Here is a 20254-nt window from a genome sequence, read left to right on the forward strand (position 1 = left end):
ATAGAAATTGTTTCCTAATGAAGAAATCAGGTCTTCTCTTGACCCAATGCACCAAGAAACCATGAAATCGCCATTGGGGAGAAACCACAAGTTTCTAGGGAGCTCGTGCCGCATTTCCATTGGAGCAAGAAGATAGAGTTGGGAGAGAGAAAGAGAAAATAATTATTACTCATAGAAACCATGGGTTGGAAAGCAGTACTTTTTTTTGGTACGGTATCCTATGTTATAGAAACTACTAGTTTCTTTCATTGGAACTGCCCTTAGTTATCGTATTGTACACAATTTGAATGAATGGCTTTGGTTCCTTATCAGTGTGCGGAGGAGCCCAAAGTGGTGAAGGCAAAACTGATAGTTCCATCGACTCTCTGTTTAATTATGAGCAAATAGAGAAAACAAGACTTCTCGCTATAATGCACGGAGGATATAGCATGGAGGAACGTAAGTCGAAACCGCTCAGAGCTTACCTAGCACCAAACGTACCCTTAATTGCACACATAGACCATCAACATATCGAAAGTCACAGCTTCACACGCTAAAATTAGAGGGGCTGTCTGTATGCAGTGGGGCTGTCTGTATGCAGTATGTACCCATCACAGCGTTTTTTTTTTCCTTTGAAACTTATAAGATCGCCTGTCTTGTACTACTTCGTATATAGTACTATTTGACAAAAAAGAAAGATTTGAATACTTTATTACAATTAAAATCTTATTATGGTATGATACTTAGGGGCAGACTAGTTGGTGGCTTCCCACCAAGTCCAGCTTTGATCCTTCTTTCAATCAAAGCTCCCAAAGAACGCGAAAGAAGAAGAAAAGAAAAAGGCCATGTACTTGCACCCGACACCAACAAAAGAAGACGACATCCAAAGGAAATAAGGAACCCAATACCAATCCCACTATTGCCAGCTACTACCTAGCCGTCTACCTGTCGTTCCCCATATAGGGCTGGATATCGAGCCAGCTCTCGAACTGCCTCGTTAGGCTAACGAGTCAGCTCAGCTTGTCTCGTTAATATTACGAACTTAGATTAGTAATTATACCCACTGCTAATTACCACAGTAACTGATGAGAGGAGAAAAAAACAAGAAACCCATGAACAAACGGGAGGCTGGGCTGCCGGAGGCGACGGCCGTGGTGGACGCAGGACGCTAGTTCATGTCCACCATGGCGTCGTGGAAGCACTCGACGCGGTCGCGCGTGACGCACTGCGTGATGAGCCTGGCCCCTGGCTTGTGGGCCCAGGGCTTGACGAGGATGCACGTGGCGATGTAGTCCAGGTTCGTCAGCGGCACCACGTGGGCGGGCGGGCCCCAGCCGTAGTCCACCTCCGCGAAGCCCAGGCGGGTCCAGTCCGACACCAGCAGCGTCCGGTAGTCGGAGGTGATCTGGTACGGGTCCACGCCGCCGGCGCCCTCCTCCCCCGCCGCCCACCGCGCGAACTCCGACGGCAGCCGCTTCTTCCCTTCCCTGATGATCTTCACCACGTCGGTGACGGACGACGAGGCCACCCTGTCGGCCGTGGACGCCACGCGCATGATGTAGTAGCAGTTGCCGTAGAACCCCGCGCCGCCACGCGGGAGGCGGGTGGCGCCGAGGAGCGGCCTCGCGTTCATGGCGAAGCAGAGCTGCACGGGGGTGCCCGCCGGGTCCTCGAACCCCGCGGCGCGGGTGCGGCTCTGCCACGCCTTGGCGATGAGCACCTCGAACGCCGAGCACCGCCCCCCGCCCGTGGCCGCCGCGAACTGCGACTTGAAGTGGTCGATGTAGTCGGCGGAGATGTCGATGGCCAGGTACTCAAGCCGCTTGGCGCCCGTGGGGTCCGGGAGGCTGCCCACCAGCGCGCCGGGCGGGTCCGGGATGGCGTCGCGCGCCCAGGTGGGGGACACGGAGACCTGCTCCGCCCCGCGCGCTAGCTCCCCCACCGCGCCCATGAACTTGGCCGCGCCCAGCCCGTCCGCCACCGCGTGGCTGAACCGAAACCCCACCACGAAGCCGCCGCACGCGAACGCCGTCACCTGCACGAAATCCGGGCGGCGGTCAGAGAGCTGGCTGGGAATCCCAAATCCACGGCGAACGGAGGCAATCCCGCACAATGCAGCTGGAATTAATTAACCCACCTGGACGAGCAGGATGAGCTTGCTCTCCCCGTCGTGGCTGGGCCTGGGCAGCGGGTGCGGGAGCAGGTCGTCCTTGGGGATCTGGAGCGGGTACTCGAGGTAGTCCACGTCCTCCAGGCGGCACCGCACGGCGGCCTCGATGAACCAGACGCCCTCGGCGCTGCAGTCGACGTGCAGGCCCCCCGCGGTCTCGGACGCGGCGAGGCGGCCGGCGAGCGGGTAGTAGTCGACCAGCGCCCGCGCGAGGGCGCGCTCGATGGTCGCCGCGGGGCTCACCCCGTCACGCGCCGGGTCGGGCTTGAAGACGTGCAGCGACTCGATGAGCGCCATCTGCGTCGGGTACCGGTCCAGCCACGACAGGCGGTGCGGGCCCGTCGGGGTCGCCGCCGCCGGCGGCACAAGGCGCTGCGCCAGCCGCTCCACCGTCTTCGCCGCCGCTGCCGCCGGCTCCATGGCTCACCGCCTCACCGGAAGGAGAGGGAGAGGAGGGGGGAGGGTCTTCTCCCTCCTTTTCCCTTGGCCTGGGAGGATTGGGATTTGGCCTCCGGGAGGAGAAGCGGTGGTGGTTGTGGGTGGGGTGTGCGCTGTCCTGTGACTGTCGAGGTGAAGTGAACTGCGGGAGGTGGTGGTGGTTTATATAGATGGGTGAGTTCCGACGGAGTGGATCAGCGGCGCGGGGCTCCGGGGGAGGGGAGGATTGGCGGCTTGGCGCACGGTGGTGGCGGCCGGGGGGACGCCGGACGCGGACGTGGACAGACTGCCAGAGGCAGGAGTCGCAGCCCTGCAGAGCGGCAGCGGTGCGCGATGGCCGATGGGTAACGGTAGGAAGGGTGCCCGATTTTGTCGACGAGGACGTGAGTCACATGGACCGGGTCCACGGGTCCACCATGGCCGCACGCGCACAGTCCGTTTTCATTTCTCTCTTTTTTTTTAATACTCGGTAGTGTGTCTGTGCGTTGCTACGAGATAAATAAATTTTTATATTAAAATCACACGGATCATACGATAAGATAACAATACTATAAAACATTAAACTGATATTTAATAAAAAAACAAAGTTTATAAAATTAACAGTCACTAAGAGCACGACACCGCAGGCTCATAAACTCTACTATATAGATATTTCCGTGATACGGTTAAAATAATATTTTATATCAGCAAAAAGTCTTCGATATTACAAACTAAATAAAGCAATCAAATATGTCAGACAAACATTACTTAATCCACATATTTTGAACCTGTTTGACCAATAAAAATGTATAAAATGACTATTATATTAAACTAAATTCATGTCCATCATCTATTCAAAGCGTGTGTCACAAACGTGTAAATAATTTTGTCGGGTTCATAAATTCAGGGTCCCTCGGGGACCGGCTTCTGCGCCAAGGCTCGGTCCAAGAATATAAAAACAACAGGGCAAAGGAACGGTCCAGCAACCGACCGGAAGGCCAGGCCCAAGAAGAGCAAACGCCCGCTCATCAGCTACTTCGGCCCACCTCTTCGACTGGAGCACCCAATTCGGGCTTTAGCCGCCTCCGGATGGCCTCTCAGATCGGAAGGCCTGCCCTAAGCCCTACTTCCGATTCCGACCCCGCGTCCCTCCAATCAGGGCTCGTAGGAACCCTGCTCACCGCTCTTCTCCGACCGGGGACACCCGCTCGGAAGGAACCGAAGGCGTGCGAAGAAAGGTAAGGCAAGGCTCATAAGTCAAAACTACTATACCAGGGACCATACCCTACACGGAACAACACTCTGCGGCCACCCTGATACAAACAGTATTGTAGACGCCGACGTCTCCCACTACAGTATTATTGGGGCCGCTAAAATTCCTATACGGTAAAAACCCTCCGCGTGTCCCTGGACATCGATAGCGGTATGTGCACCAGGATTTACCGTACCGGGTGAACATAGCGAGGCTCCTCACATACCTCTAGGTATCAAACAGTTTTTTGCAGGTACTGACGTCAACCCTTCATGAAGAAGACAGCGCCATCTCACACATGCACCTGACATTCTACAGTGACATCAACAGCGTTGTGGGGGCCTACCACTATCCGATCCTCGTCAGCGTAGGCAACAAGGCTTAAAAACATCCGTACCCTCTCCCTCTTACCTGTAAAGCCACCCCCTTCATCTATAAAAGGGGATAAACTCCCTCCAACAGGAGGGACCGAATGATCGAAGATCGATTCTAGTAGGCTAGAGTTCCTTAGATCGATGACTCACAACCACAGAACCACTAAGTTCCGACCGTAAGCACACGTTTGAACACCTAGCTCATAGCGAAGTTCCTGTCACGCTCGGTCCTTCCGGTCGGAGTCGACCGGACCTCTTGTACACCCCATCTTTCTCCTTCTCGTTTGTAACCCCACTGCAAACTTCGAGCACCTGGGCTCAGAAATAAAGTCACCAATCGACCCCGATTGGACGTAGGGCACGTTGCCCGAACCAGTATAAATCCTGTGTCATTGAGTGCTAGGCCACCTCCGATCACAACGTACAGCAAAACTATAAATATTCACTAGTTGGTCACATTCTGCACCGACAAATTTCAATATTATTTAGTTATCTAAATCGATGAGACGTGACACAGTGTCCTTAGCAAATTCTTGAACTCGGCGACGTCTGGCTTCATCAACAAGCAGACGATTGCATAGCCTATAAACAAATTAGTATAGTTCTAGTGCTAATGCCACGGTTTTATTTCAGAGATGCACATAAAAATAACCAAACAACGATATTTTTTCATACAGTTTAAGTTGCACGCAATTGTATATGATCACGTATGTAATCTGGAAAACACTCGTACAAAGGTACTCGTCGCCCAGCTTTTGGAAACTACATCATACAAAAGTACTATTTGTTGTTAATTGAGTCATTCATGCAACTATACTAATTGACTACAGTCTTGACCTACTAGATTCTTACTTTTAATTTCCTCAATTTGAAGAAATAGCTCTTAAAACTTGCAGGGAAATATTTAAGTAGCTTCTTACGTTCAAGTTCCCCAATTTGCTGACAAGCCATTATTTGTATTCTTCTCCACTTATTTTTTTTCTCACCGTATTCAGTAGCATCTTGAAGTTAATGTGAACATATTCAAAGATATTTGAAAGAGAATTTTACCATAGAACAGAAATTACAAATTATGAATGTTTCAAGGCAATTACCTCAAAATTGTTTAAGCTAAGTGACACATCTTAATATTAGTACTTAAGGCTGATCCTAAGTTCTTGGAAGTCCTGGAAAGGAAATATTTTATAAAAAAGAACTATATCCTGATATGAACAGCAGAAACTTTTAGAATACTGGGGTGATCCTTACTGAGAATATTAGAGGTCATAGTTTTAAGCTATGCCAAAAATACCAAACACCATATGAAATAAAATATAAAGAGGCACACCTTCAGATTTGTGCAGCTATTTGCAACTGAAGTATTTGAGATTCAGGAAAAAAAGGGGCACACCTTCAGATTTGTGCAAACTGAATACAGGGATTCATCTGTGATAAATATTCCACCAATGTTCATGTGCTGTAGGAATTAGCCCTTGAAACTTGCAGGGAGGTTTGAGAAAACCACAATTTTTATGATGGTAATTAGCACCTTGGAAGTAGTAATTTGGATAGAATTGCCAGGCAACTTTTGTCTTGCACACGGCAAAGAAAAAAGTTAAGAAAGTTATAATGGCAACTAATGCCTCAAAGGACACGCCTGAAAGCAATTAGTAAACTTGCATCATTCTGAATATTTTGTCGTTCTGAAAGCAACAACCTAATAGTCTATCTTATATAAATCATATAATCATAAAAACATTTATAACGCCTCAGCCCAAATGCTAAAGTGATCTGCAAAGAAATACTGAGTTCGGAAATGCTAACAACAGATGGAAACCACAACTAAGGCCACGTTCGGATGGCAGAATTTTGGCTAAAACTGGCTGAAAACACTGTTCCGCCTAAAAAAAGAAGTCGAACAAGCCGAATATGAGGTAAGCCGAATGAGGCCTAAACCAGTTTATTAAATAGAGCATGGCATTCCAGTACACAAGCATCGACCACCTATAGCAAAAGCACTCAGCACTAGGTAGCTGACATTGATCCTAAATTTCCAATCAACAATCCATAAAAAAACAGACAATTGAATAGATGACAAGCAAATAAAAAATGGCATGCTTATCTCATCGATGACATTATTTACAGAAATTTGAATAGCTCCACCGGTTGCTGCTGCAATACAATGCAAATCTTATTGACATGACCGGCGTAGAAAAATAGGCGTTTTAAAAAGTGCATATTCAAAAATCATCTCAGGCAGGCACCGGAAGTACCGATGAACTGCTGCTACTGCTACTTCTGTTTCATTATAGTTTCATAGATAATGAATGATTCAAAGACCAAATAAGTAAATGGGAATGCAGGGAATGTAATAGGCGACTAACCTGGAACCAAGTAAACCACCGAATCAGGTTGCTTGCGCTCACTTTTATTTAAGAGTATTCAAATGAGAGGTCATAATAAATATGAGGTTAAAACCATCTTTACAGATCATTGGCATTAAGATCCAATTTAGTATTGTTGATCACTCATCGCTTGCTCTATATCATTTACAAATACAAATGAAAGCCGCTTGTTGACCAATGAACAGCAAAGCACTGTTCTACCTGTAGCAAAGTAAAAGACCATAAAGTTAATGAAACGATGAACTGTGAACTTAGTTTTAATTTGATAACAAAATACCAACAATGCCCATAATTTTTTGTAAGTAGCATTGGCAATGTCCTCTCTATCCTACAACATATTCATTATGTCCTATTTGCGCAATCTGTTGACCCAAAAACACAAATAAAATGAGCATAAGTATTCATTATGTCCTATTTGAGCAATTTGTTGACCCAAAAACACAAATGAAACAAGCATAAGTACGTGTGTTTTTAGAATAAAGGGTGGCTCTGTCCTCACTAACCTCATTAGCTTTTGGTTGATTTAGGAGTCTATATTCTCTCATATGCCCTCTGCCAGTCCTCTTAAGCCTTCTTCAGTGGATGTGTTTCGTTATCTTGAAATGCCAAATGTGGTCTGCACCTTAATCATTAAGAACACATACAGAGTAGTGTATACAGTATACCACAATTTTATAAAGTTTATATAGACGAAAAGAAAATATAAATTAGGACTCCAGTAAACTGAATTAGAAACATTTTTATTTCCCGTGAGTTTCACATTATTGAGGGGATGATGGGTGAGGAGAAGGGGGTGACGTACAATATAGGTACTATAGGAACCGGTGAAAACTCTTTCCTGCTGCTGTGGATCACAATCTCATTTGGATATCTGCAACGATAAATCAATTTTAAATATGAATGAGTTCTAAGCAATAGGAGGAGGGCAGAATCACTTAAGGGAACCATCACACTTGAGTAAACGTGTGCCAGATGCGGGACTAGGTTGTAATAAAATTTATCCATGATGCGGCAAGAAATGGAACTCCGCCATTGTTCGCAACCAATTAGACCCGATTAGAAATCAAGAACTAATTGAAAATAAAAAGAGATGAGTGCGTACAGGGTTGGATCAGAGGAAGGAAGCAGTGCGTACAGGTAAGAGCAAAGCTGGACAATGCATGTGTGGTGGCTGCGCCGCCCCTCCCATGGCGCTAGGGCTCGCCTCGCTCGGCCGACGCCTGACTCCACCGGTCGCCGAACACGTGCATCCTGCCCCCATCGCTGTGCTCCTCCTCCTCCTACTCCGGATCCACTGAGGGCCATGCGCCCATGCTAAGCTCCTGCTCCCCGCCCAGGCCGGCACCTCACCCGGTCGTTGTGGGATAAGGGGCACGAATGAGGCGGCGTTGGAGGAGGGGTGTGCGCGGGCTACGTCGCGGCGAGCTACGGGCGAGTGCAGCGGCGCCGCGGCCAGCTGTGGGTGGGCGACGATGGGGAGGCGGGTGGAGGAATCACGAGATCGAGGCTGAATCTGGACGTGGTCGGGCGGCGAGCGACAGGGGATCGCAGGGGAAGGCTGACCGAGGGAGCGACGGGCGCGGGATTGCAGGCGTTGGCAGACAGACGAACCAAAACAAACGTCGCACCAAAAAATATACACGCTTTATTCTTTTTAGTTGTAGGATATTTATTTATGGAAATTATTTGTCTTACTGTACTTCATTTATCCATTCCATACTTCCCGGCAGAAACCAACAGGTCGTTGCAACGTGAAGCTCCTTTTCTTTCGCCAACGCCCAACATGCATGAGCACATTTCGTGTTTTCACAAACATGTGCAATCACGTTTTTGGCTTGGAGAGCACCTCGATCGGAAGCAATGACTTACTTCTTCCGTTCTATTTAGATGTATAGTAAAATCTTACATATCTAGAAAAGCGGAAACAATTTATAATTTGTAATGGAGGAAGTACATTGTAGCGATTCAACTCATACGAAGTACTAGACATCACAACGGATCTTTTACTAATGAACATGGTAGCGAGTTTGGCTAGAATCTAAAAAGGCATAAATATTAAAATCTATAATTAACCAAAACTATTTCCTTTGGCATTTTTTTTTCATTTTTAACATAATCTATAATATATCAGGTTGTGATGAATCTATCAATTACTCTATATGTTCATGCCATCTATATCCATAACTTTTCCATGTGCACACACTCTATGCTTCAATATGCATTTAGTTAAAAAGTCATATCATATTAAGGTGGCTCTTGTTGCAGCCATTGTCTCATAACGTCACGAATCTAGATTTTGACATTGATCTTGATGGTAGTTATAATTTTTAATCAACATGTTAAGTTGAAACTCTTATACCAATGATAACTTTTATACCTTTCATTTAAAACTTTCGTATTGTATTTTATTAAATATAGATTTTATGCCTTAGATTGCACTTTCGATGACTAGAGCAAATGATACAAGGTTAATAAATATAGATTGCACTTTGGAGCTTCAAGTCATATTATATTTAAGAGGACCACTGATGCAAAACCTCAAGAGCATATTAATATATTTAAACCCAACAGTTATTGCTTATTCCAAACAAACGTAGTGAGCGCGCCAGCAACAGGCGATGAGTCGAGGCAGGGCACGGCAGGCCACATTGTGCGGTGGGGCGGCAATGTTTTTTTTTTTATTTCGTTAATCAATTTGTAGAGGCTGTCAAGGTTTTCAATGTTCCATAGAAATTGATTTCTATGTGTGATTTGATAGTCAGTCTCTACAAATCTTGATTTGTACACACGCTTGGGTAGAGACAGGTAAAAGCTATGTCTGAGTTCTACCCTATCTCTATATGCCGGATTATGCATTCCTTGATAATACCAAGAGTTTATATCATCAACAAGAAGTGAGTAATTTACAGACTTATATATGCTTAGTTTACTGTTATTTATCTTTTACTGGTAATATTTTAGTTTATTTTAGTAATGTTGGTTGGGGAGTTACTTTGAGATATTTTCTAGATGATAGAAATGGCTAGTTGAAAAATAGATATAACCAATGACTATTATTTTCAGTGAACATTAAAGTCTATTTATTTAATGGCTTGATTTTTTTCTATTTTTATGCGAATCTGTAGAACTTTTTGTCCATAGCGCGTTGTGTGAGGGTTCCATCGGGACCCTTTAATTGTAATAATAAGATAGAGAAGGGAACACTATGAAATTAAATCTACTACCACTGTTTTTAAAAAATGTATTTTTGGCTATTCATCTAGACAAGTGCTTGTCTAGTTGCATATCTAGAAATGTGGTTATTTTGGGACGAAGAGAGTACTTATTTACTCTCTTCATCTTTAAAAAGAGTCCACATCTCACTTTTCAAAGAAGCCAACTAATTTTAAATTTGATCAAATCTATATAAAAAATATTAACTGTCGGTGTTTTGGACCGGCAGGCCCTCAACCAACTAGTGAAAATGTACTACGTGCCCATAATCCCAGATGGTGATGCAAAGAGACATAAGGTTTATACTGGTTCGGGCGATAGGTGCCCTACGTCCAGTCTGAGAGATCGATCTTGTATTCCTTGCACCGAAATGCTCGTAGTAGGGGGTTACAAGCAGGGCGAGAGAGGGTGCTAGTCCCAGGTCTCTGTGTGGAGCGGCGTTGATTGCTTGAGATGTTGATCTCAGGCAGCGGGGAAACATGCGTGTTACAGAGTATTGGGCGTGTGTTCGTCTACCTCATGAGCCCGTCTATGCCTGAGTGTGTGCGAGCGTGAGAGTAAGTCTGTCCTCTTCCTATACGTGTTCGTCTATCTCGTGAGCTCGGGGGTCCCCTTGAAATGGTCCCGGTCCCTCCCTTTTATAGTTGAAGGGGGGACAGAGGTGATACACGTGTTAGCTACGTGGCGTCGTGCGAACAGAGGCGGCATGTCCGAGCCCTGTAGCCTATTACTGTGGCGGCATGGTTGATGGAGTGGTCCTGCCCTTGAAGTGCTGGAGCAACGCACCGGTCACATCCGATCCTGTGCGACGTGGGAGCTCCAGTGATAGCTTGACGTAGGGCCTGGTGGGCGACGTGCTGGTCGCTGTGTGTTGACCGCGTGAAGAGCCGAGGCTCAGTTGGTGCCGAGGCCGAGCCATCGTGGGGGGGCTCGGCGGGCGTGAATCTCGAGGTTGCCAAGACCCTAAAGTAGATTGTCGAGGCGTGGGGGGAGCAGTTGGTCTTGTACACTGATTCCGAGGCTATAGTAACCTGGACTTGACTCCGCACGCAGCGTTGTTCCTGGAGCAGGGGTTAGGTAGCACAGTGCAGTACGGGCGCCGGTCGTGGGCACAGTACCGAGCACAGCGGCCGGTAACCCCTGCCCTGTCTTGTCCTAGACAGTATAGTGCTGATGCGACTTCCTGTCTCGTCGGCTGCTCTGCTGTGTCGAGTCGTCGTCCGTCTGATGTTGCGGGAGTGGTTGGTCGCATTAATTAGACGTGACGCTCTGTTGTGGAGATCGGTCGAGGCAGAGGCGACGGAGTTATTGCCGAGCCGGCTTCGAGCGAGACGGAGAATCGGCATCTCGTCCGAGGCTGTACGCGCAGGGCCTCGGGCGAGACGGAGAATCGGTTCCCCAGCCGAGGCCTTTCGTGCGAGGCCTCGAGCGAGGCGGAAAATCGGTAGACCGTCTGAGGCCCCTCGTGCGAGGCCTCAAGTGAGGCGGAGATTCGGTAGGCCGTCTGAGGCCTTTCGTGCGTGGCCTCGAGCAAGGCGGAGAGTCGATGGCCTCGGACAAGGCCGGGGGTTAGCCAATAGTTGTCTCTCGGCTTTGATTCTGACAGGGTCTAAGCGATTTTTTCAGTTTTTTGCTTAGGGGACTCCTTGTGATACCCGATAGTAGCCCCCGAGCCTTAGGGAGAGTGTGAGTGCTCTCCTTGAGGTTTTGATGAGACTCGGCTCGCAGCAGCTCCTGGCGGGATGGCGTTTCGTACTCGAGGCCTTGGTGGGTGCGCACGAGCGCACCCGCCGGATGTAGCCCCCGAGGCCCTGGGGGAGTGGATTTATTCCCCTAGGGGCTTTTCTTACGTCGTGCGAGGGGTTAATTGTGTTTGCCGAGCCCATGAGTGCGAGTTTAGGTCGCTGGGCCTCGGTTTGGTTGCAGAAAGAGCCCTCGAGCCTTTGCGTCGAGCAAGAGGTCAATCAGGAGTTTCCCTGTCTTTTTTGTGCGGCCCTCACGCATCCTTTTCGTTCAAAAGGAGGGGTGGAGGATGCCATGCTACCCTCGGTGGGCGCGAGTAGTGACACCTCTGGTGAGCTATTATCGGGTAAGTTCGAGTGGAGGCCCGTGCCCCATTTGATAGGGGTTGGCTAGCAGTCCAGAGACGCACTTCAAGAGTACCAGAGGGCTTCTCTAGTGGGTGCCGGGGCCGTTCGATGGGCTCCGGTGGCTCAGTGCCTCCCTACGGTGGGATCCCATTTGGAGACCTCTCTGCCGGTCTCAGACACGACTTAGGGCGTCCTGAGCGATCGTTTGCTCAGGCCTTGGCCATGCACAGGCTCACCCATAGTTGTCCCTAACTCTGCTGCCCTGGGGCGGCTGTCGAAACCCTTGGGGGCCCAGCCTTCGAACCCCTAGACCGTAACAGGCTCGGTGCCCTTTATCGCGTTTTCCCTACGAGTTCAGGTTGCTTATCTTCGACATGGTTGCAGGATGAGCCCCCGAGCCTCTGCACGGAGCAAGAGGCCGATCAGGGGTTCCCCTAGCTTTTCGTGCGACCCTTGCGCATCCTTTTCGTTCGGACGGAGGGGTTGTTTGCTGAGCCCTCGCATGCGAGCCTGGGTCGCTGGGTCTCAGCAAGTTTGTAAGAAGAGCCCCCTAGTCTTTGCATGGAGCGAGGGGGCCGTCAGGGGTTCCCCTGGCTTTTTGTGCGACCCTCATGCATCCTTTTCGTTCGGAAGGAGGGGTTGTTTGCTGAGCCCTCGCGTGCGAGCTTGGGTCGCTGGGTCTCGATAAGTTTGCAGGAAGAGCCCCCTAGCCTCTGTACGGAGCGAGAGTGTCGTCAGGGGTTCCCCTGGCTTTTTGTGCGACCCTTGCACATCCTTTTTGTTCGGAAGGAGGGGTTGTTTGCTGAGCCCTCGCGTGCGAGCCTAGGTCGCTGGGTCTCGACAAGTTTGTAGGAAGAGCCCCCTAGCCTCTGCACGGAGCGAGGGGGCCGTCAAGGGTTCCCCTGGCTTTTTGTGCGACCCTCGCGCATCCTTTTCGTTCGGAAGAAGGGGTGGAATATGCCAGGCTACCCTCGGTGGGCGCGAGTGGTGACACTTCCGGTGAGCTGTTATTGGGTAAGTCGAGTGGAGGCCCGTGCCCCATTCGATAGGGGTTGGCTAGCGGTCCAGAGACGCACTCCAAGAGTACCATAGGGCTTCTCTAGTGGGTGCCGGGGCCGTTCGATGGCCCCCGGTGGCTCGGTGCCTCCCTACGGTGGGATCCCATTTAGAGACTTCTCTGTCGGTCTCGGACACGACTTAGGGCATCCCAAGCGTTTCGCTTGCTTGGGCCTTAGCCCCGCATGGACTCGCCCATAGTCGTCCCTGACTCTGTTGCCCTAGGGTGGCTATCGAAGCCCTCGGGGGCCCAGCCTTCGAACCCCTAGACTGTAATGGGCTCAGCGCCTAGTTTCTTCGTCTGAAAGGAATCGGGTGGGGGATATTCCCCCCATCGGCTTGACAACGGCACGCGTGCCTTTTGAGGCGATTTTCTCAGGGAGATGGAACGGCGCCTGCCGCTGTTGCGGTCGGACACGACGCTCTATCAGTGGATGGGACATAACTGTTCATGCATAAAATAAGGAAAGGTGGGTGCGTGGGCGGTTAAAGCGGATCTGGATTAACTGTGCCGGATCTGAGGGAAACTTTCCCGATTTCGTCGCCCGCCTGTTTCACCTCCTTCCTGCATAAATACGCAATGAGCCTCGCCCCTCCCCTCCTTACCTTGCCTGCATTCGCCTTTGCTGCCCTTGAGTTGTTGCTAGGAACAGAGAGCGCCGGGGAGAAGAAGGGAGAAGAGTGAGGTAGAGAGATAAAGCGAGGCAGGCTTACCGCCGTAGTTGTATTCTCCATCGCACTCATGGCCGACACTGTTGTCATTGAGGTAGATCCTTGGGGTCGGTCCGATGTTTCCATGGAGACGCTCTAGTCGCTCGTCGACGACGGCCTTCTCTGTCCGGTTACCGACCCCAATAGGCCAAAGTGGATTGCTCCATTGGGCGAGCCAGAGTCGAGGCCATGCGATGGCTACGTTGTGAGCTTCGTGTCCTTTCACGAGCGCGGCCTTAGCCTACCGACGGACCGGTTCATGCGGGCGCTCCCGCACTACTACGGTGTATAGCTCCACAACTTCAACCCCAACTCCATCGCGTAGGCGGCCATCTTCATCGCCGTCTGCGAGGGGTACCTGGGGATTGCTCCCCATTAGGAGCTGTGGCTCCACCTCTTCTGGGCGGGGCATACCACCAAGCCGACAGGCATGACGGGCACGAGGAAGGCGGTGAGGGCCGGTGGCTGCACTCTCCAAGTGCGCTAGGACCGTCAGCACCTTTACATCCCAGCCCAGCTCGCGTCAACCAATCACCGCTGGTACACCAGCTGGTTCTACCTCCGCAACGATGACGGCGGACTTCCCCCCTACACCAGGCGGATCGTGGAGAGCTGTCCGGAGAAGTGGAGGTATGGCGTCCCAAAGGAAGATCAGCCCAAGCTGCAGCCGCTCCTGGAGGGACTAGAGAGGCTACGCGGCCATGGCCTCACGGCGGCTGTGGTCGTGGCGGCCTTCCACCGCCGGAGGGTGCTACCGCTGATGGCTCGGCGGTGGCGCCTGTTCGAGATAAGACCGGATGAGCCGATCGAGGGCATCCATTTGTCCGCCTCCGCCCTCTCCGACAAGGAGATTCTTCGTCGGGTGAGAGAGACGGTGGAGGGGCAGCTAAAGATCGGTGGTCTGACCCCGTTCGCGATGCGCCCATCGTAGGGGTACCTTTCTTTGGTAAGTCACGTGCTGCTGTGGCCCCCGAGGCCTCCTCGTTCCTTACTGTTTTCCAGTCCCTTATTTGCGTTCGCCATTCCTATAGGGGATGAGAGACATGCGAGCCTCGCCGCCGCCCGTTCCTGAGGACGCAGCGTGGCGGGCAGTGAACCGAGCGCACGTCGAGGCGCAGAAGAGGCAGAAGGACGCTAAGGAGGCAAAGCGCATGAGGAAGATCCTTGCGCGCGAGGGACTAGAGAAGCGCCACCGGCAGCAGAGGCAGGACGGTCTCCCAGTGGAGTCGTCTCCGTCGCCGTCACTGTCGACGGATGCTTCGGACGGAGATGATGAGAGCGAGATGGGGCGGGGTCCATTGGACCATCTCCCTGACGTCAGGGAGACGGCGCCCGGGGCGTCGGTGAGCAACCCAGCACTCCCAGGAGAAGGAGAGGACGCCTCGAGGCCGGCGACTGCCCACCCCAGGGCCGAGGCCGACACGCCCGAGGCACGAGCGTTAGGAAAACGCGTCGTCAGCCCGGTGGGCTCGGCGGCAGAGGTGGAGCAGGTGGCGATGGGGGCGACGCAATTGCCCCCACAGAGGATCAAGGGGGCGCTGGAGTCCGGCGAGAGCCGGCCAGCACCAGCGGACATAGAGGCCGTGCCACCGCCACCGCCACCGCCGTTGCAGAGGAGGGTCACGGTGCCAAAGCGGTTGCATCCCCGCTCGAGGTAAGCGTTTTGTCGGTGGAGTTGCAGTATCTCCCGTTCGTTCTTCGGTCGTATGCTGACCCCGTAAGTATCTTATCTTTAGCCAGAAGTGTCTTGTGGAGGTGCCCGCCTTGGCACCATGTAAGGCGCTTAAGGTGAGCTCCAGCTCCACTGCCCACCGGGTGGTGGAGGCGCAAGCTACCATACAATAGGCGATTGCCCAAGGAGAGGCTGCCGAGGCGGCCCCGACACAGGCGGGGCAGGGTGCACCCATGCCCCGTGAGGCTGAGGCCCGTGAGTCAGATGGGGCCGAGGCGCCCTTAGTTGTCGAGGCCATCGAGGGCGAGGCCGAGGCCCCCCGGATTCCCGAGGCCATCGAGGGCGAGGCCGAGGCGACGGAGGTCGGGGCCTCCAGGTCCACCGAGGCCGAGGCGGCGAAGGCCGGAGCCCTCGGGTCCATCGAGATCGGGGTGGCAGAGACTAGAGCCCCCGGGACCACCGAGGCCGGGGTGGCAGAGGCCGGAGCCCCCGGGACCACCAAGACCGGGGTGGCGGAGGCCAGCGTGAGCGTGGTGAAGCTGGCAGCCCAGGAAGCGGAGATGAAGGTGGCGGAGGCCTCAGTACCGCCCCTGGTCCAAGGCCCATCACCATTGTGGGAGAGCGTCCGGGAAGTGGAGGTTCATTCGATCTCCTCCGATGATACTTCCCGGGGGGAAGGTGGGGGCGGATGCCGAGGCGGCCAGCACCATGGAGCTACCAGCTCCGAACTCTGGCGAGGGAAGCTCGACCCTTGTGTGGGTACAACCTAAGCCCCACGGGTGGGATCACCCGCGTGTCTTGTGGCAGAGCCGAGACGACCCTGAGGAGGAGCCTCTGTTCGCCCTTGAGGACCCGAGCGAGGGGGGGCGCTGGGACGCCTTTGAGCAATACCGCCAGCTGGCAGAGTGGTCGCTACGGACAATGCTGTCTATTGTGACCGACGATCTACCCGAGGTCGCCCAGGTACGCGCCTTCTTTTCTCGTGCGGTGTTGTCTTTTTCTGAGTTTTCTTTCAGTGCATGACCCCTGTCCTGCCTATCTAGGAGCTCGAGACCCGATCCCTCAGGAAGTCATTGTTCCTCCAATGGGAGAGGGACATCTGGGACTAGCTCCAGCGGCAGAAGGGCTTGCTCGCTGACGCCAACGAGCTTCTGTCAGCGCGGAGCACAGAGGTGGAGGACCTCTACCTTCGCTGTGCCGATATGAAGGCCAAGGTGGCCATGGCTCAGGAGCAGGTCGCCCCTTTGGTGGCGTAGGTCAAGGAGCTAGAGGAGGAGCTGACTCGGGTGGCCGGCGATCGGGACGCCTTGTGGTCTCGGGCTGAAGAGGCGACGACCTCTGCCAAGGCCCTCGTTGGGCAGCTAGGGGTGGATCAGGGTGCGCACCTGCTGGCGAAAGGCGCCCTGGCAGAGGCCCTCAAGGTAGCCGAGACCTCCCGGACTGATGCTGTGGTCTGGAAGGGAAAGGTCAAGGGTGAGTCCTGTTCTCCTTGTTTTATTTGTTTCTCTTGTGTTCGACTCCTAACTCCCTGGTGTGATGCAGAGCTGGAGAAAGAGGCTTCCAGGGTGGCCGAGGCTTCTCGGGTCGAGGTCCAGGGCTGGAAGGAGAAAGCCGAGGCCTCTCAGGTCGAGGCCCAGCTCTAGAAGGAGAAAGCCGAGGCCTCTCGGGTCGAGGCCCAGCGTTGGGAGGAGAAAGCCGAGGGTGAGTCCCATAGGCCTCCACCCCTATTTGGCTTATTTTCCTTTGCGCTCAACCCCATTTCATTTGTTTTGGTGCAGGGTTGGAGAAGGAGGCTTCCTGGGCAGCTGAGGCTTCTGTCGCGGTACAGGTGGTGCTCGAGGCCGAGATCGAGGGGCACACCGCGCTGCGGAGCGCCGCTCGTACCGCCTGTGAGGCCCTAGAGGTCGAGGGGGTCTAGTCGGGCAGCTCCCTTGGGAGCTGCCTGATTGCGTTGAGCGGCCAAGTGCGCGAGCGACTCCAAGGGGCGCTGCACACGGGCGTCAAGCGCGCCCTGGCCATCATCGCCTCGCACTACATCGGCGTCGACCTCGAGGCCATCAGCAATGGCTATGTCCTGCCCGATGATGACGAGGAGGTCGATGAGGAGGTCACGAAGCTGATGGAGGCGGCTGAGGGCCCCGGCATGGCGCTGGCTAAGCTGTTCGAAGAGGAGGTGGTCCCTCCCACGCTGTTCGCCGATGCTGGAGACCCTGAGCCTTGACCTAGGACCCAGAGGCCATGTAAATAGATTAGGGATTACGTTACCATATCATAACGCTGGTGACCGTCGAGGCCTTTTTAAAGTATTTGTGCGTCTACATTTCTTAATCGTTTTTCTTTATTGTATTTCTGAGCCTCTGTCCTCTGTCTTATTTCTAAACATATCATTTGCAAAAAACTTCCTCGGAGCCTAAGTTGTCCCTAGGGCAAAAAGGTGGTGAGGGAGTGCCGTAGCCCGAAGGCGTAGGCCGTCTCATGACTCGTCCGGCCTTTTGGCCCTGAGACAGACTTTCGGTCCTTAGGTTCTTTATAATTGATTTGTCAGAGCGTGCTAGAGGCCTGGCGTGGAATTTTTTTTCGAAAAATGACTAAAAAATGATGCGTGGAACTTAGGGGGGAGTCCCCCCTTCTAGCCCCCGAGGGAGGCTCGGTTCTACAGAGGCAGAGCCGTGTCTCCCTAATGGAGTTATCGTATCGCTGAGGCCCTTGATGGGCCCGGGGGTTTCTCGAAAGATTAGAACAACTAAAGAACATTTTTTAATTGTATTTTGAGAAATAATATATACAATGCTTGGAAATTTAAGGGTAAAAGCGACGTAGTTGTTCTATGTTCCAAGCATTGGTGAGGATTACGCCCTTCTCGTTTGCTAGCTTGTAGGTTCCGGGCTTCAGCACTTGGGCGATGATGTACGGTCCTTCCCATGGCGGGGTCAGCTTGTGGCGGCCCTTGTTGCTCTGCCTTAGCCTCAGCACCAGGTCGCCCACTTTCAGGTCTCGGCTTCGAATGCGCTGGGCTTGATAGCATCGTCGGGCTTGCTGGTACTTGGCCGAATGTAGCAGCGCAACGTCTCGGGCTTCCTCCAGTTGGTCGAGGGAGTCTTCGTGGGCGGTGCGGTTACTTTGCTCATTGTAGGCCTGTAGCCTCTGGGGCCTCGGGGATTTTTGCGCTCTGCGACCACGACTAGGTCGGCCTCGAGGACTTCCTGCTTCCCCTAGCGACCCTTCTTCTTTTTCTTGGAGAGGTGGGGAGCCGAGGCCCCAGGGGCCTCGTCCCTCCGCTTCCCCTTGGCGTCGTTGTCGGGGAAGATGGCCCCAACAGCCTCTTCGCTCGAGGCGAAGTTGGTGGTGATGTCGAGGAGTGCGGCCACCGAGGTCGGCACGTTTCGGCCTAATTCTCGGACCAGGTCTCGGCAGGTGGTGCCGGAGAGGAAAGCCTGGATGATTTTCGAGTCGCCAACGCTTGGCAACTCAGTGCATTTCTTGGAGAAGCACCGGATGAAGTCTCGGAGAGACTCGTCCGGGCCCTGGCGACAACTTTTGAGGTCCTAGGAGTTCCCAGGGCGCATGTATGTGCCCTAAAAGTTCCCAATGAAGACCCTTACCAAGTCGCGCCAGTCATGGATCTGTGAGGGAGGGAGATGTTCAAGCCAGGCTCACGCTGAGCCTAACAGGAACAATGGGAGGTTGCGGATGATGAGCATGTCATCATCCGTGCCACCTAGCTGACAGGCCAGGCGGTAATCAGCCAGCCAAAGTTTGGGATTGGTTTCGCCGCTGTACTTTGTGAGGTTGGCTGGTTGCCAAAACTGGTTCGGAAAATGAGCAGCACGGATGGCTTTGCTAAAGACTCGAGGACCAGATGGCTCAGGGGAAGGACTGCGGTCTTCCCCGCTGTCGTAGCGGCCACCTCGGTGCGGATGGTAGCCCCGGGCGGGCCCCTCATTATCGTGGCGCCGTCGCCTACTGACCACCTCATGGTCGCCCTACGCCTCGCGTCGGTTGCCGAGGCGGTCGTGCAGCAAGGGGATCCTATTGATTGTCGATGCCCGAGCAGGCTTGGGACGAACCGAGGCCTCCCTATCCTATTGAGGCGGTGCCGTGGGAAGGTCCGAGGCGCCTCTGCGCCGTCGGGAGGCAGAACTCTTGGCCTGCTGCACCGCGGCGGTCTCGAGGAGATCCTGGAGCTCACCGCAGACCCATCACCCCTCCATGGTAGAGGGATCAGGCATCGTTCGGACTAGCATCGCCGCAGCCGCGACGTTCTGGCTAGCGCGATTGAAGATTGGGGGTTGCTCACCCCCTTCGTCATCGTTGATGCGGTGGTGGACGTCGCGGGCCCTCCGCTGGGCTCGTTCGCCATCACCGTGACCTTGCTGCTCCTGCTCGAGAGTGTCTTGGAGCTGCTGCAGAAGGAGTCAGTCTTATTCGGCCTTGGCTTGAAGCTCATGGAGCCGCTCTAGGTCCGGGCGTCAAAGTTGTCCGGGGGCAAGGTTCTCGTTCTGCACTGCCGGTGGGACAACGCGTGAAGGTGTGGCATCGCCTGCTCCCTAGCGAAGCGGAGAACGGTTGCCTACCCCCTCGTCCTCATCGCCTATGCTTGGTATCCTGAGTCCGACATGGAAGCACTCACGAGTGGGATCGTAAGTGCCTTCGTTGTCAGAGTCGGAGTAGCCGAAGCAGTAGTCACTCGCGGCCAGGAAACGACGTATGGCTTCAGGGTCGTGAAGTCCAGAGAAGTCCGCTCCAGCCCACGCCTCGTCCTCCTCCGAGGAGTCAGCGTGGGTGTGAGTCGAAGTCATGGTGTCGAAGTCGAGGGCGAAGCGTTGGTGGCGTCCTGAGGGCTCTGCGTGAGCAGAAGCGTAGGCAGAAGCATAGGTGGCGGCGGCATTTCTCAACCCGAAGGGGTACGGGGATGGTGCCATTGCCAGGCTTTGCT

General features: G+C 53.0%; 2 protein-coding genes across 2 annotated transcripts; one reads left to right on the forward strand and one right to left on the reverse strand.

Moving 5' to 3' along the window:
* Nucleotides 1-667: 667 nt before the first annotated feature.
* Nucleotides 668-2908, reverse strand: LOC136517097 (acyl transferase 7-like). The gene is made up of 2 exons (XM_066510618.1): nucleotides 2117-2908; nucleotides 668-2014 (listed from the first exon to the last, which is right to left on the reverse strand). The coding sequence occupies exons 1-2, from the start codon at nucleotides 2567-2569 to the stop codon at nucleotides 1148-1150; spliced, it is 1320 nt and encodes a 439-aa protein (XP_066366715.1). The 5' UTR covers nucleotides 2570-2908; the 3' UTR covers nucleotides 668-1147.
* A 12643-nt stretch (nucleotides 2909-15551) lies between these two features.
* Nucleotides 15552-17236, forward strand: LOC136515512 (uncharacterized). Its single transcript, XM_066509079.1, has 2 exons — nucleotides 15552-15996; nucleotides 17097-17236. The coding sequence occupies exons 1-2, from the start codon at nucleotides 15552-15554 to the stop codon at nucleotides 17234-17236; spliced, it is 585 nt and encodes a 194-aa protein (XP_066365176.1).
* Nucleotides 17237-20254: the final 3018 nt, after the last annotated feature.

The sequence above is a fragment of the Miscanthus floridulus genome, chromosome 17, assembly GCF_019320115.1.
Source record: "Miscanthus floridulus cultivar M001 chromosome 17, ASM1932011v1, whole genome shotgun sequence".
NCBI classification, from domain to species: Eukaryota; Viridiplantae; Streptophyta; class Magnoliopsida; order Poales; family Poaceae; genus Miscanthus; species Miscanthus floridulus.

Excerpts from the sequence above, each read along its gene's own strand:
- LOC136515512 (XM_066509079.1), top strand. The coding sequence starts at position 15,552 with ATGCCCCGTGAGGCTGAGGCCCGTGAGTCAGATGGGGCCGAGGCGCCC. Across the intron at positions 15,997-17,096 it reads TGATACTTCCCGGGGGGAAG|GGTTGGAGAAGGAGGCTTCC; the intron begins GTGGGGGCGGAT and ends GTTTTGGTGCAG.
- LOC136517097 (XM_066510618.1), bottom strand. The coding sequence starts at position 2,569 with ATGGAGCCGGCGGCAGCGGCGGCGAAGACGGTGGAGCGGCTGGCGCAG. Across the intron at positions 2,015-2,116 it reads AGCTCATCCTGCTCGTCCAG|GTGACGGCGTTCGCGTGCGG; the intron begins GTGGGTTAATTA and ends GATTTCGTGCAG.